We start from the raw sequence: 12,111 nt of genomic DNA, 5'->3' as shown, positions 1-12,111 counted from the left end.
CAAGCTGGCCTGGGTGGCAGAGGAAGTGACACTGTGGTTCATAAATTGAATCACTTAGTTAGGGTCATGCAGGGGTCAATGGGAATTGGCTAACCCCAAAGCCCATGCCTGTCTCTCTGCACCACACCCACATCTCTTGTGGCCCTGATTCCTGGAAGCTGAGGATGGCTCAGCACAGAATCCAGGATGGAAGCAAATAAACCATAAAGTGGTAAAAATGAAAGCAAAGACACCCTAATCTTATCAGTAACTGTGGCCCATCCCCCCGGGCCTACTGGAAGGCCAAATGCTCTCAGAATTGAGTGGCAGGCGCCAGACACACACCCACTGGCAAGAAGTGACACGCCCTTCTCCCCAGAGGAACCTGGGGTCTACTAAGCTGGTTGATGCAGGCTTTTTTGTAGCCACAAATACATGTCATCTCATGCAATTACACCAAACTTCTATTCCCGCCTTACAGGATATTACTCACCAAGCCCTCTTAGCTGAAGGTCTTTCTAATTAAAATTATCCCCCTCCAAAAATAGACAAGAAAAAAGGTACCGACCCTCTACTAAAAGAAAATAGAACTTAAAGAAGTGGCGCTGGCCCACAGTTAAGAGGAACTGGCAATAAGAGATTAGGTCACGCCACCTGCCATCAAATTGCCCAACAGTTAAGATTCAGGTTGCTAGTTGCTTTAATGACAGAGGCAGGTGTGAGGGAGATTTAGTTGACTGAAGGCCCAACATGCAGGTGTTTTTAATGGACAAGAAACTAATACTTGTTAAGTGATTTCCCATCATGAACTCCCTATCATTTCCCACTTTCAGTGAGGCTCTTATCAAATGCATCAGGTCAGCAAGATAAAGGGTTTTTGATTTCTCCTGGGAACTCACCTGTCTCTGAGGAGGACTCAGATGGCATTTGGCTAACTGCCTGAACATGACAGTCACCGTCATCTTAGTTGATACATCACCAGGAATGTATCTGAGCAGGCCGCAACGCCAGCATTGTTAATATCACACTAACAGATAGCTTGGTACCGGACAACGTCCATGCAATTTTGAGGGGTGAGGGGCAAGGCCAGTTGAATTTTCCAAAAGGGTCTATTTTCAATCATTAGGTATTTGCCACTAATTAAAATAGATCTCCACCTGTTCCTCTCATCAGGCACTTGGAGCGGTGTGCCTGGCAGGGCTCTAAGAGTGACTTGCAAACAGCTTCACCTTGGTTTGGGATTTGTAAGGGGCAGTGCCCCTTGGTGGAAGGCAACTGTGCTCAGAGGGGGCAGTGCCCAAGGAAGGGCTGATGCCCCAATGGTTGGACCTAACATGGCTCTCAGGTTAAGGTTGGAGCCAGAGCCCAGCCTCTCACCCCAGGGCTTCTTCAGGTGACTAAATGGACTTCTTCAGAACCACAAGTTCCAGAAGCCTCCTTTGAAACCAGTGGCTCGCACAGTGTTCCCAGAGTTCCAGGGTCCTTGAAGGTGGCAAGGTCTGCCTTGGTAAGGGTCAAGGGTGGCCAACTAAGGCACAGACTCACCTCCCACCTCCTCACTTCCAGTTTTATTCCTTTTCCCTACTGTCTTACGATGGCATTCAACATAAAAGATTTCATTCTGCTTAAAGTTGAGAGTGGGGTCCACTGATTTAAAAAATGTTTTTAAAATCACTAATTTGAAAATCAAACACTGAATCTGTTTTAGGATTTACCAACCAAATACTTTCCACTCTGTGGTCAGTTATTTGGACACTGAGCATTGAAGACAGTTACTAAAAGCTTCTTAGCTGCCTACTCCCTGACTGGACAGGGAGAAAGGAGGCAGTGAGATGCGCTGGGCAACGACAGGGGTAGGAGTGTTACAGAAGGAACGATTGTTTCTGCTCGGATAAGGAAGGCTTCTCCGGAGGCAACACAAGACAGCCAGGTCTCAGTGGACGGGTATGAAGTTGCCAGTCAGAGAAAAGGAAACATATATAGGAGTCCATGGCATGCTCAAGGAGTGGCACCTCCAGAGTGGCTCCTGTAACATGGCTATAAGAACGCAGTAAATGCCAATGCTAAGGACTTTGGTTTTTGTGTGTGTGTGTGTGTGTTTTAATACTCACCAAAGGATATGTTTATTGATTTTTTTAGAAAGAGGAAGGGACAGAGAGAAAACATTAACGTGACAAAGAAGCATCGATGGGTTGCCTTCTGTCCAGGGATTGAACCCTGCAACTTTCGGAATACTGGATGATGTTCCAACCAAGTGAGCCACCCGGCCAGGAGGCAAGGACTTTGGTTTTTAGGCAGAGGGTCAGATCTGTGTTTTCGAGCAGACTCAGTAGCACTGCAGATGATGGGCCCAGAGCCAGGGGCTGGTGAGGAGGCTTCTGTGATCTAGCAGAGCTGAGCAGTGCTGAAGGCCTGGGTTCCATGGCCACGTAGGGTGGACAACCACTGTGGTGGGTCCAGGATTGACATGGGAGTTTCAGTGCTAGAACTAGGAGAGTCCTGGGCAAAACAGGATGGCTGGTCACCTGAGAGCCATGTTAGATCCAACCATTGGGGCATCAGCCCTTCCTTGGCACCCACTGCCCCAGGCATGCGGCCTTGAACTTTGAGGTAGGTCAAAGACACACAGCCATCCTTTCACATCGAGTTCCTGAAGCGGCTTTCTAATAATTCAATGCCCCCAAAAGGGACCTAGTCCTGTCTACCCTGCAAAAGCAGGAATGTTCGGGGGCCCAGGTGTCTGTGCTGAACATTCTGATCTTCCTCTAGGTTGAGGAAGGCCTTGTTTGTCCTTTCGCTTTCCAGTGCCTGCTAGAACACCTCAATGGACTGCTCTAAGAATGTACGGCAAGGACTCCAATGAAGAGAACTAAAAAGATAGCTCTCCAGCCCCAGCAAGGCTCAGTGGTTAGAGTGTCAGCCTGGGCACCAAAGGGTAGAAGCAGGTTTGATTCCCGGTTAAGGGCACATACCTGGGTTTCAGGCTTGATCCCTGGCCCTGGTCGGGGTTCCTGGGGGAAGCAACCAATCTCTCTCTCTCTCTCTCTCTCTCTCTCTAAAAATCAATATCCTCGGGTGAGGACTAACAACAACAACAACAACAACAACAACAAAAAAAAAAAACAGAAAAAAAAAAACGAATAAAAAAGATAAATCCCAGGTCCTGGGTAGATAATCCAGCAAAACAAACTTTGCCAGACACAGGTTCTAAGGCCTATGTTCCCCATGTGCCTGGGACCACCACAACCATGACCACATCTGGCAGCCTCTTTTTTTAGACAGCCTCTTCTTAAAATCCAAGGTTCCATTATAATACAAGGCCGGTCTCCATTCAATAGTTCAGAAATAAAGTAACTCCATGTTATTAAAGGTATCAGATCACACAGTCAGTTAATGCTGGTGTCCGCCACAGTCCAGAAATGGGGAAATCTGATCTTCTCCGTCATTGGTTTTCTAACTATTTTAAGCAACAGAATGTCAAATGCCAAAATGCACAGAGATAGAGAGAAAAATAGAGCTGATCCGATGGAAGGAAGGGGCCTGGAGTACATAAACACGTTGTAAGTGCCCCCCCCCCCAAAAAAAAAAAGCATCCAGAACACCATTGGAATGCACCTGCCTGGTGCTTTTATATCAGGAAATGTTTCTTAAGCTCAAAATATGTGCCAGTCACAGAGAGGTACTACATTAGCTCTACAGATGTGAAACCATCCTTTGAAGGATTAAAACATGATTATGTTTCAATATTGTGTAGGTGCTGAGTGTGTTAAAATTTTCATGTAGGCCAGGGGTCCTCAAACTTTTTAAACAGGGGGCCAGTTCACTGTCCCTCAGACCGTTGGAGGGCCGGGCTATAGTTTAAAAAAAACAAAAAACTGTATGCATGCATATAAGCATAACCAATGGGCATAAGACACTGGGGGGTAGGGGACGCCAGGGGATTGTCAAGGGCGGGGAAAAAAAAAGGGGGACACATATGTAATACCCTTTGTAATATTTTAAGCAAAAACAAAAAAAAACAAAAAAAACAATAAAAAAAAACTATGAACAAATTCCTATGCACACTGCACATATCTTATTTTGAAATAAAAACAAAACAAAATGGGAACAAATACAATATTTGTATTTGCATGTGGCCCGCGGGCCGTAGTTTGAGGACCCCTTATATAGGCAGACCTAGGTTCAAATCCTGTTTGAACATGTACTAACCATATAATTAGGGTAAATTATTAGAAATTTGATACTCAGATTTCATCATCTGCTAAAAGGGGAGAGTAATAACCTCCGGTCTAGCTAGCACCTCCCCCACTTCACTACCCAGGACACAGGGAAACATACACACACATACAAAGTTTTTGGTCAAGATTCATTGCAAAGAAGGCATAGGTGTTTGGCACAATGCCTGGTGCATGTAAATGTTTAATAAACTCCAGCTACTACTATATGGAGGCCATTTATCAACACAATCCTCAGTTTATATTGTAGGCACCATATAAACCCACTTATTAACTTGCGTGTGTGCAATTGCTCTATCTCCACTGCCTGGCTGTTGATACGATGCTGAGCAACCAAGATAAGGGCTCCTTTCAGGGTTTGCCAGCCTCCGTGCACTCGATCACGAGCCTGGTCTCTCTTTATCATATCATGTGCTTGCATTATATGGCCCATATCATTCTGTAATCATTTCACCTGTGTAAGCTGACTTCCCCAGGCCAATTTTTCCTCTTCAAAGGCAGGACACACGGCAGCTCGGCCATACAGAAGACCAGCCTCGGAAGGGTCTCTATTGAATGAACTGAACAGCGAGGCTGACTTACTAATAGAAAAATTAATGCATTGTGTTAGCATTGGACATGAGGGAGGTGGTAGATAAGCATAAAATGCACCACTAGCCCTGACCGGTTTGGCTCAGTGGATAGAGCGTCGGCCTGCAGATTGAAGGGTCCCAGGTTCGATTCCGGTCAAGGGCATGTGCCTTGGTTGCAGGCACATCCCCAGTGGGGGGTGTGCAGGAGGCAGCTGATCGATGTTTCTCTCTCATCGATGTTTCTAACTCTCTATCTCTCTCCCTTCCTCTCTGTAAAAAGATCAATAAAACATATATTTAAAAAAATGTTTGGGGATGGGGGGGGGGCGGGAATACAGAGCATTTTTTATATGCATATCCTGGCTGACACCAAATTCAGTCATCTAAGTAAGATATTCTTGGACCATTTATGTATATTTCATTTGTGGGTTTTTTTGGTTTTTTGTGGGGGTTTTGTTGTTGTTAATCTTTACCCGAGGATATTTATTTTCCCACTGATTTTTTTTAGAGAGAATAGAAGGGAGAGGGAGAAACACAGAGAGAGAAACACTGGTGTTAGAGAGACACATAGATTGGTTGCCTCCGCACACACCCTGACTGGGGATGGAGCCTGCGACCAAGGTACATGCCCTTGACTGGAATCAAACCCTCGACCCTTCAGTCTGAGGCTCTAACCATTAAGCAAAACTGGCGAGGGCTGTATATTTCATTTTTATCTGCACCAACCATGTTTATTCGCACCGAGCAGTCCACACATCTATGAAGCATGGGTATTTTAGAATCAGCCCCCACAGGGCTCAGTGGCTTCTGACATTCCCTTCCTTCCCACCAAGAACTCAAACCATAGCTTGGGGTTCCTTGTTCTTCAGTGTAATGGAGGTCTCCATCATTTAAATGATTGGCCTGAACCTTCCTGACATTTCTCCCACATTTCTCCCAGGACTTCGATTACCATTAGACAGCTAGGACCTGTATAAAAGAAAGCCAAGGTCTGGTCCAAACTCCTAATGCAGTGCCTCTGGTGACGGGGGTGAACCATCTGACCAGCTCCCTCCCAAAGGACCCTGGGATGCTCACTGATCCTCTCTCCATAAAACTGGTGCTGGGCGTGCCTCTTGCTGTGGGGGGTTGTGGCTACACATGATTGTTTATAGAAGGTCACATATCTGGTTCTCCATTAATTCTTGGTTTAGCCAACCCTCTGGTGGTTCCTTTTTATAAATAAGAACATTGGAGGATCAGGGCATAAATAAAATGCTCTACAGCACGCAGCTTGAATTCAACCCCATTGAAACCTAGAATTCTGATCTTCACCCCTCACCACACACTGCCCTGAAACCAAGAAGCAGCCAATTTTACAGATGCCCGTCTAGGACAAAGCTGGTGAGGAGCACGGAAGGCAGTGGCCTTCCAACTGCAAGCTGAAAACAATGTCGTGGGTCGTAATCAGCAACCTTTTAAAGAATAGAAGGCAAGAGATCTGGCTGCATCACATTCAAGAATAAACATTGTTCCCAGAAATGTGTATCAATATTTATACCTACATGTTTGAGTATGTAGTTCAGAAAATTTAGAGAGCCACTGATTTAAAGATTAGGCCCCTCTAGATCAGAGATTTAGATCTGAGGTTTCATTCCCCAGACTTAAAGAGAAATCCTTGAAAGGAATGGGCTGAGAAAGGTTCTGAGTAAGCCCGCGTGGGGTAGATACCACTTGAGCAAAGGCCTCTGGCCTTCGAGGGATAGAATCACCGATAACAGCAACATAGCCCAGACTGAGGCCCAGGCTCAGGACACAGATGCCCCAGCAAGACCCCCTGGGCTGTGTGGCTACATCCAGGGGGAAGAAAGGCAACAGTTCCACACGCTCTGCTCCTCTCAGCACTTTCCTGGGCCAACCATAAACAAAAGAGAATTTTCTTTTCTGTTTTTAAATATTTTCATTTATTTCAGAGAGGAAGGGAGAAAAAGATAGAAACATTAATGATGAGAGAGAATCATTGATTGGCTGCCTCCTGCACAACCCACACTGGGGATCAAGCCCACGACCTGGGCATGTGCCCTGACCGGGAATGGAACCCTGACCTCCTGGTTCATAGGTCAATGCTCAACCACTGAGCTGTGCTGGCCGGGCAAGAATTTTCATTTTTAAAAATACAGGACCCCAATCTATAAAACAGAGATGAATGAAGATGTTTTGTTAATGGAGTATATAGGGGAAATCCCGCTCTGGCCCCAGTTATGGGATATGGACCACTTTCAATTACATAGTCTCATGCTGCCCTCCGCAGTTCCATTGCTCTCTCCAGAGGCAGCCCCTATCATGTATCTGGTGGACATTTCCCAGTTTAAATAATGTTATGTGTGCACGTCCATAAGCAATGGATAGCATTGCTTTGGGGGATTTTTTTTTTCTTCATTGACATTCAACTACTACGAGGTTCACATTCTTCTACAATGTGTCACTCATTGTTTTTTAGATGTACCCATTTTATATATGCTCATTTATGTACAGTGCTATATAGACTGCAACACATGGATATTCCGTAAACTTTCCCAAAATGCTGTCATTATAAGCATCATTGCTATGAGCATTCATGGACGTGTCTCCTTGGGTTCATATGGGAGTTTGCTCAAGGAATAGTTGGAAGTGGAATTGCTGAGTTGTCATATACGCACATTTTCAACTTAATTAGTTATTGCCAACCTCACATCCCAGGATAACCAGTATCAATATTTCAGGACATGTGCTTGAAACTTCATACACCTGTGCACATGCACATACATACATGACTTTACAGAATAGAGAGACGGTAAATCTATCTCGTGCTTTAGGATGGTGGCAGAGAGCTGTTTTCTGCATTAATTGGCCAGTACTCAACTGGTGGGCATTCGGGAGTTTCCCTCTTTACATTCTTTCAAGCAACTTTGTGCATAAATACACAAACACACTAATTCTAGTACATGTGCAGAAGAGATTGTGTCTGCTGGGTCCACCTCTCACTTTACAAAGGAGGAAAGGCTGAGTCCCAGAGAGCTGGGGTGAGGAGCTCGGCCATGAACCCTTCATCAAGTGAAAAAACAAGGGGCTGGGGGCCTGGGTTTCCTACCATCTGGTCTCCAGTTCTTTAAGGGGGCACTTGCTCTGCTTAGAGAGAATCAAACTTCAATACACAGTATTCCAATACACCATCATCTCCATTTACACTGTAGAATTTGTGATTATAAAGAGGCACCCTCCACAGACAATAGGGTAGTGAAGGCCTGGGGTGGGGGCAGGCTGTAGGGGGTCAATGGGGGAAAAAGGGAGATGTATGTAATACTTTCAACAATAAAGAATTATTTTTAAAAAACAAAACAATAAAGATTTAAATAAATGAATGAATAAATAAATAAATAGGCACTCTGGGTTTCATAAAAGTCATGTCAAGTCCTACTGTTCCTGCATGGAAAGGAGGTGAGGCAGCCAAGTCCTGCCCCTGACCCTTCAGCCCCAGAAGGCTGCAGGAGTCAGCCTCTGGGTCCCGTCCTTAGTCCAGGCAACTCACATTCACAGAGGCCAAATGCAGATGGGCTCCCAGGACTCTGCCTGAGGTCAATGAAGGAGACTAATGACCAATCAGTGCAAACTTCAAGAGACAGAGGGAAATCTCTGTGCCTACAATCTCAGGAAAGCAGTGAGAAGAAAAAGAGCCTGTCCCATACCTAGTGCTCTCCAGCAAACTTATTCACCTGCCTGTACTACAAGCCAGGCATCCAAACCCAACCTGATTTCAAAAACCTCAGCTGGGCCCGGCCAGGGTGGCTCAGTGGTCGAGTGTTGACCTATGAACCAGGAGGTCATGGTTCAATTCGTGGTCAGGGCACATGTCCAGGTTGCGGGCTCAATCCCCAGTGTGGGGCATGCACGGGGAGGGCGATTGGTGATTCTCTCTCATCATTGACGTTCCTATCTCTCTCTTCCTCTCCCTTCCTCTCTGAAATCAATAAAAATACATTTTTAAAAATCTCAGCTGAGCATGTGCAGTGCTCTCTGCTCGTGCTCACGTACAGGATGGATCCGTGCAGTCTTGATGCCTGACCTGTGGCATAGATGAGTTTGAACCCTGACTCAGCCCCTCATTAGCTCTGTGGCCTTAGGCGAGTTAGTTGATCATCCAAGCTTCAAATTCCTCACCTGAAAAAATTATAGATAAAACTGGTACCTACTTCCTTGTAAATGAAGTAAATGAGTTAATGCACGTAGGAGTTCAGAAAAGCCCTTACCCATACTATAGATTTAGTAAATATTCTGGGTACTGGTTTAGTGCTAATGCCTGAAATAAAGACAAGGTTTCTGGTCCTAAGAAGGTACATTTATCAGAATGTCAAATAGAAACAATAGAAACAGGTGTAGCCGCCAGTCAGAGGGAGCTGCAGGTACCAAAAATGTGCCAATATCGAGGGCATATGAGGGATACTCAAGAACTAGGGGAGGCACTCACTCAAGGAGCTCTTTGAAGGGCTCAGACACACACAGAGAACAATCCTGAACAAGGTCACACCCTCAGGTCCAGGCTGGGCCCAAGGCCTTGGCAAACACATACTTATTTTAGTAATCACAGAAAGGTACAAAGTCTTGTTAGACAAACTAGGTCCTTTAGAGGTTCTCAGGCACAGAAGCCTCAAGGACACGGGTGTGATGGAAATACCGAAGGCACGTGGCCTGTGAGCAAACCCTGTCCCACGCCCTTCCCCACCGCCATCCTCAGGCCTTCTCTGCAAATGCCTCACTAGTGACCGGCTTCTTGGCTCTCTTCTCCCTCAAGTATTCAGACTTCCTGGTTCTCCCACTGCCCTGGCAGCTGCTCCTTGGGCTCTTTCTCCCACCCTCTAGAAGTGGGTAGCTGTCCCACACCCTTCACCCTTCATGGCCCCACAGATACCTCATCTCTAAAATGGAGGTTAAATGAAACAATCTGTGTGATACAACTTAGCTCTGTTCTCTTCTCTGAGGATGCTGCCATCCCCAGACAGCGGGGCCCAACATCCTGGTATCACTTTCAATCCTCTCTCAGCCCTACCCGCCATATCCCACCTGCGCCACTGTCCTGTGCTCTACCGGCTGCATCACCCTCCCACACTCTGCATGTACTGCTGATGCTACCTGCTACACCAAGACAGTTCTCCCATCCCTCAAAACCTTTCAGCTACTCCCCAGTGCAGACTGAAGAAAGACTCAATGTCTTAGGCAGGCACGCAAGGCCTTCTGTGATCCAGCCCCAGCCCACGTTGCAATTTCAATCCACCGTGGCCCTTTTCTCCAGTTTGATTCCATCTGCTGGGTGCTGCACCGTGAAACAGGAATTCTGTACCCAAATAAGGGGCTTAAACAAAGCTTGACCGATTCTCATTGCACAAGTTCAGAGCCTTTAATACCTTGATATGCACTGTGGCTCTTCACATTCTCCTAGGTTTATTCAGACTTGTAATATTCTATTTTCATGGAGTTCAAGAAGAATCTAGGACAATCTGTACCATGTTGTTTCTCCAGCAAGACTTTGGAATGTGCCGGTCAGGTGGGCCAGAGATAGCGTGGCCCATGGCCATGACCATCTTAGGCACATTTGTTGTTCGTGACCATCGTTGAGTAGAATCTCAGCAGGACCATAAAATCACAAACTGAGCCAAGCAGCCTTTCTCAGCACACGAATGAGAAACAAGTGCCTGACAGAGAGGCCCCGGTTGGGCTGACAAGGATATACTTCTGCCTTAACTGCCAAGGCTGCCTGCTTTCCCAGTCTTCCTGACTAACCCGTCCCACAGACTTCGTTAAAATTCCCTGTATGAGAGGCAGAACTGCCTCAAACTGATTGTCAAACTGCAGTGGGAAGGCCAGGGAGGGTTGGGGGACAGGAGGGAGGGGAGTAAGAGATCAACCGAAGGACTTGTATGCATCCATATAAGCATAACTAATGGACATAAGACACGGGGGTAAGGAGGGCAGGGGTTTGTCAAGGGCGGGGGGGCGGGGGGAAAAAGGACACTTATGTAATACCCTTTGTAATACTTTTAGCGAAAAATAAAAAATAAAAAAATTAAAAATAAATAAAAATAAATAAAAATAAAAATATTTGACATTCTTAAAAAAAAATAAATAAATAAAATAAAATAAAATAAAATAAAATAAAATAAAATAAAATAAAATAAAATTCCCTGTATGCTTGCCCTGACCGGTTTGGTTCAGTGGATAAAGCATCGGCCTGTGGACTCAGGGGTCCCAGGTTCGATTCTGGTCAGGGGCATGTGCCTTGGTTGCGGGCACATACCCAATGGGGTGTGTGCAGGAGGCAGCTGATCGATGTTTCTCTCTCATCGATGTTTCTAACTCTCTATCCCTCTCACTTCCTCTCTGTAAAAATTCAATAAAATATATTTTAAAAAATAAGGAATTCCCTGTATGCTTAAATTAGCCAGTGTTGATTTCTGAGGCTTCAAACCAAAGAACCTTCACTGATATACAGTTCTCTAGGTCCCTGAGCAAAGCCATCCAAATATCCCACCAGCAATGGAGCAGCCAGAGCCATGCCCTCCACCATGCGGCCCCACAGGGCAGTACCTGTCCCGTCCGGAGTAGACCTCACGAAGGTGGGCAGCATTTTCACTGAAGCAGTGGGGTGGGTGGTAGCTCCAAGCCCTTTCTCCATCTCCTTGCGAAACCGCTTAGAGATCTCCAGAAGGGTCTCATCAGAAAGACGCATGTGATAGAGATACTGGTCAACCTGCAGAAGGGAAAACAAGGATAGACACCTATAAGTTCAATAAAGTACGGTATGCATCTATGTCATAGAACATCACTCAGCCCTTCAAAAGAATAAAATCTGTCATAAACAGAAGGTTATTATGTAAGACCATTTAACCAGAATCTGTTTTTTAGGACTTTATATTTTAAAAGAAACTGAACTAAAAATTGAAATTAGAAAAATAGGTTTAATTTTATTTCTGGAGGAAAGGGCTATTAGGGAAAAGGAGAATTCTTTTCAGAAAGATTGAGTGTTAATGTCTAAGACACTCCTCGAACCGGAGTTCTTTACTGACCCTCATCTCTTGGTCCCCCCACACACACCTCACAAGGCCAGTCATGCCAATCCTATCACCCCTCAATGTAGGCCAAGCAGCCGTCACCTCTTGCCTGGACTTACACAATCCCCAATTCGACTTTTATCTCATCCATCCACTTTCCACCCCCAGCAGACTTGGCTATTGTTCCCCTGCTTAAAATCTTTCAATGGCTTTCCATTAGAACCAAACTCCTTGGAAACCCTTCCTAGGCCCTATAGCAGCGGT

The 12,111-nt window shown here is 45.6% G+C and overlaps 1 protein-coding gene across 1 annotated transcript in view; it reads right to left on the bottom strand.

Moving 5' to 3' along the window:
- Positions 1-11,571, bottom strand: part of HK2 (hexokinase 2) — a 39,645-nt gene extending 28,074 nt beyond the window's left edge. Inside the window, exon 1 of the mRNA XM_023744275.1 lies at positions 11,384-11,571. Within this exon, the coding sequence (XP_023600043.1) occupies positions 11,384-11,525 (142 nt within the window). The 5' untranslated portion in view covers positions 11,526-11,571. The remainder of the gene's footprint in view (positions 1-11,383) is intronic.
- Between the last annotated feature and the right edge of the window lie 540 nt (positions 11,572-12,111).

Source organism: Myotis lucifugus, unplaced genomic scaffold (assembly GCF_000147115.1).
Source record: "Myotis lucifugus unplaced genomic scaffold, Myoluc2.0 scaffold_444, whole genome shotgun sequence".
NCBI lineage: Eukaryota > Metazoa > Chordata > Mammalia > Chiroptera > Vespertilionidae > Myotis > Myotis lucifugus.
This window is presented reverse-complemented; position numbering and strand designations above follow the sequence as displayed.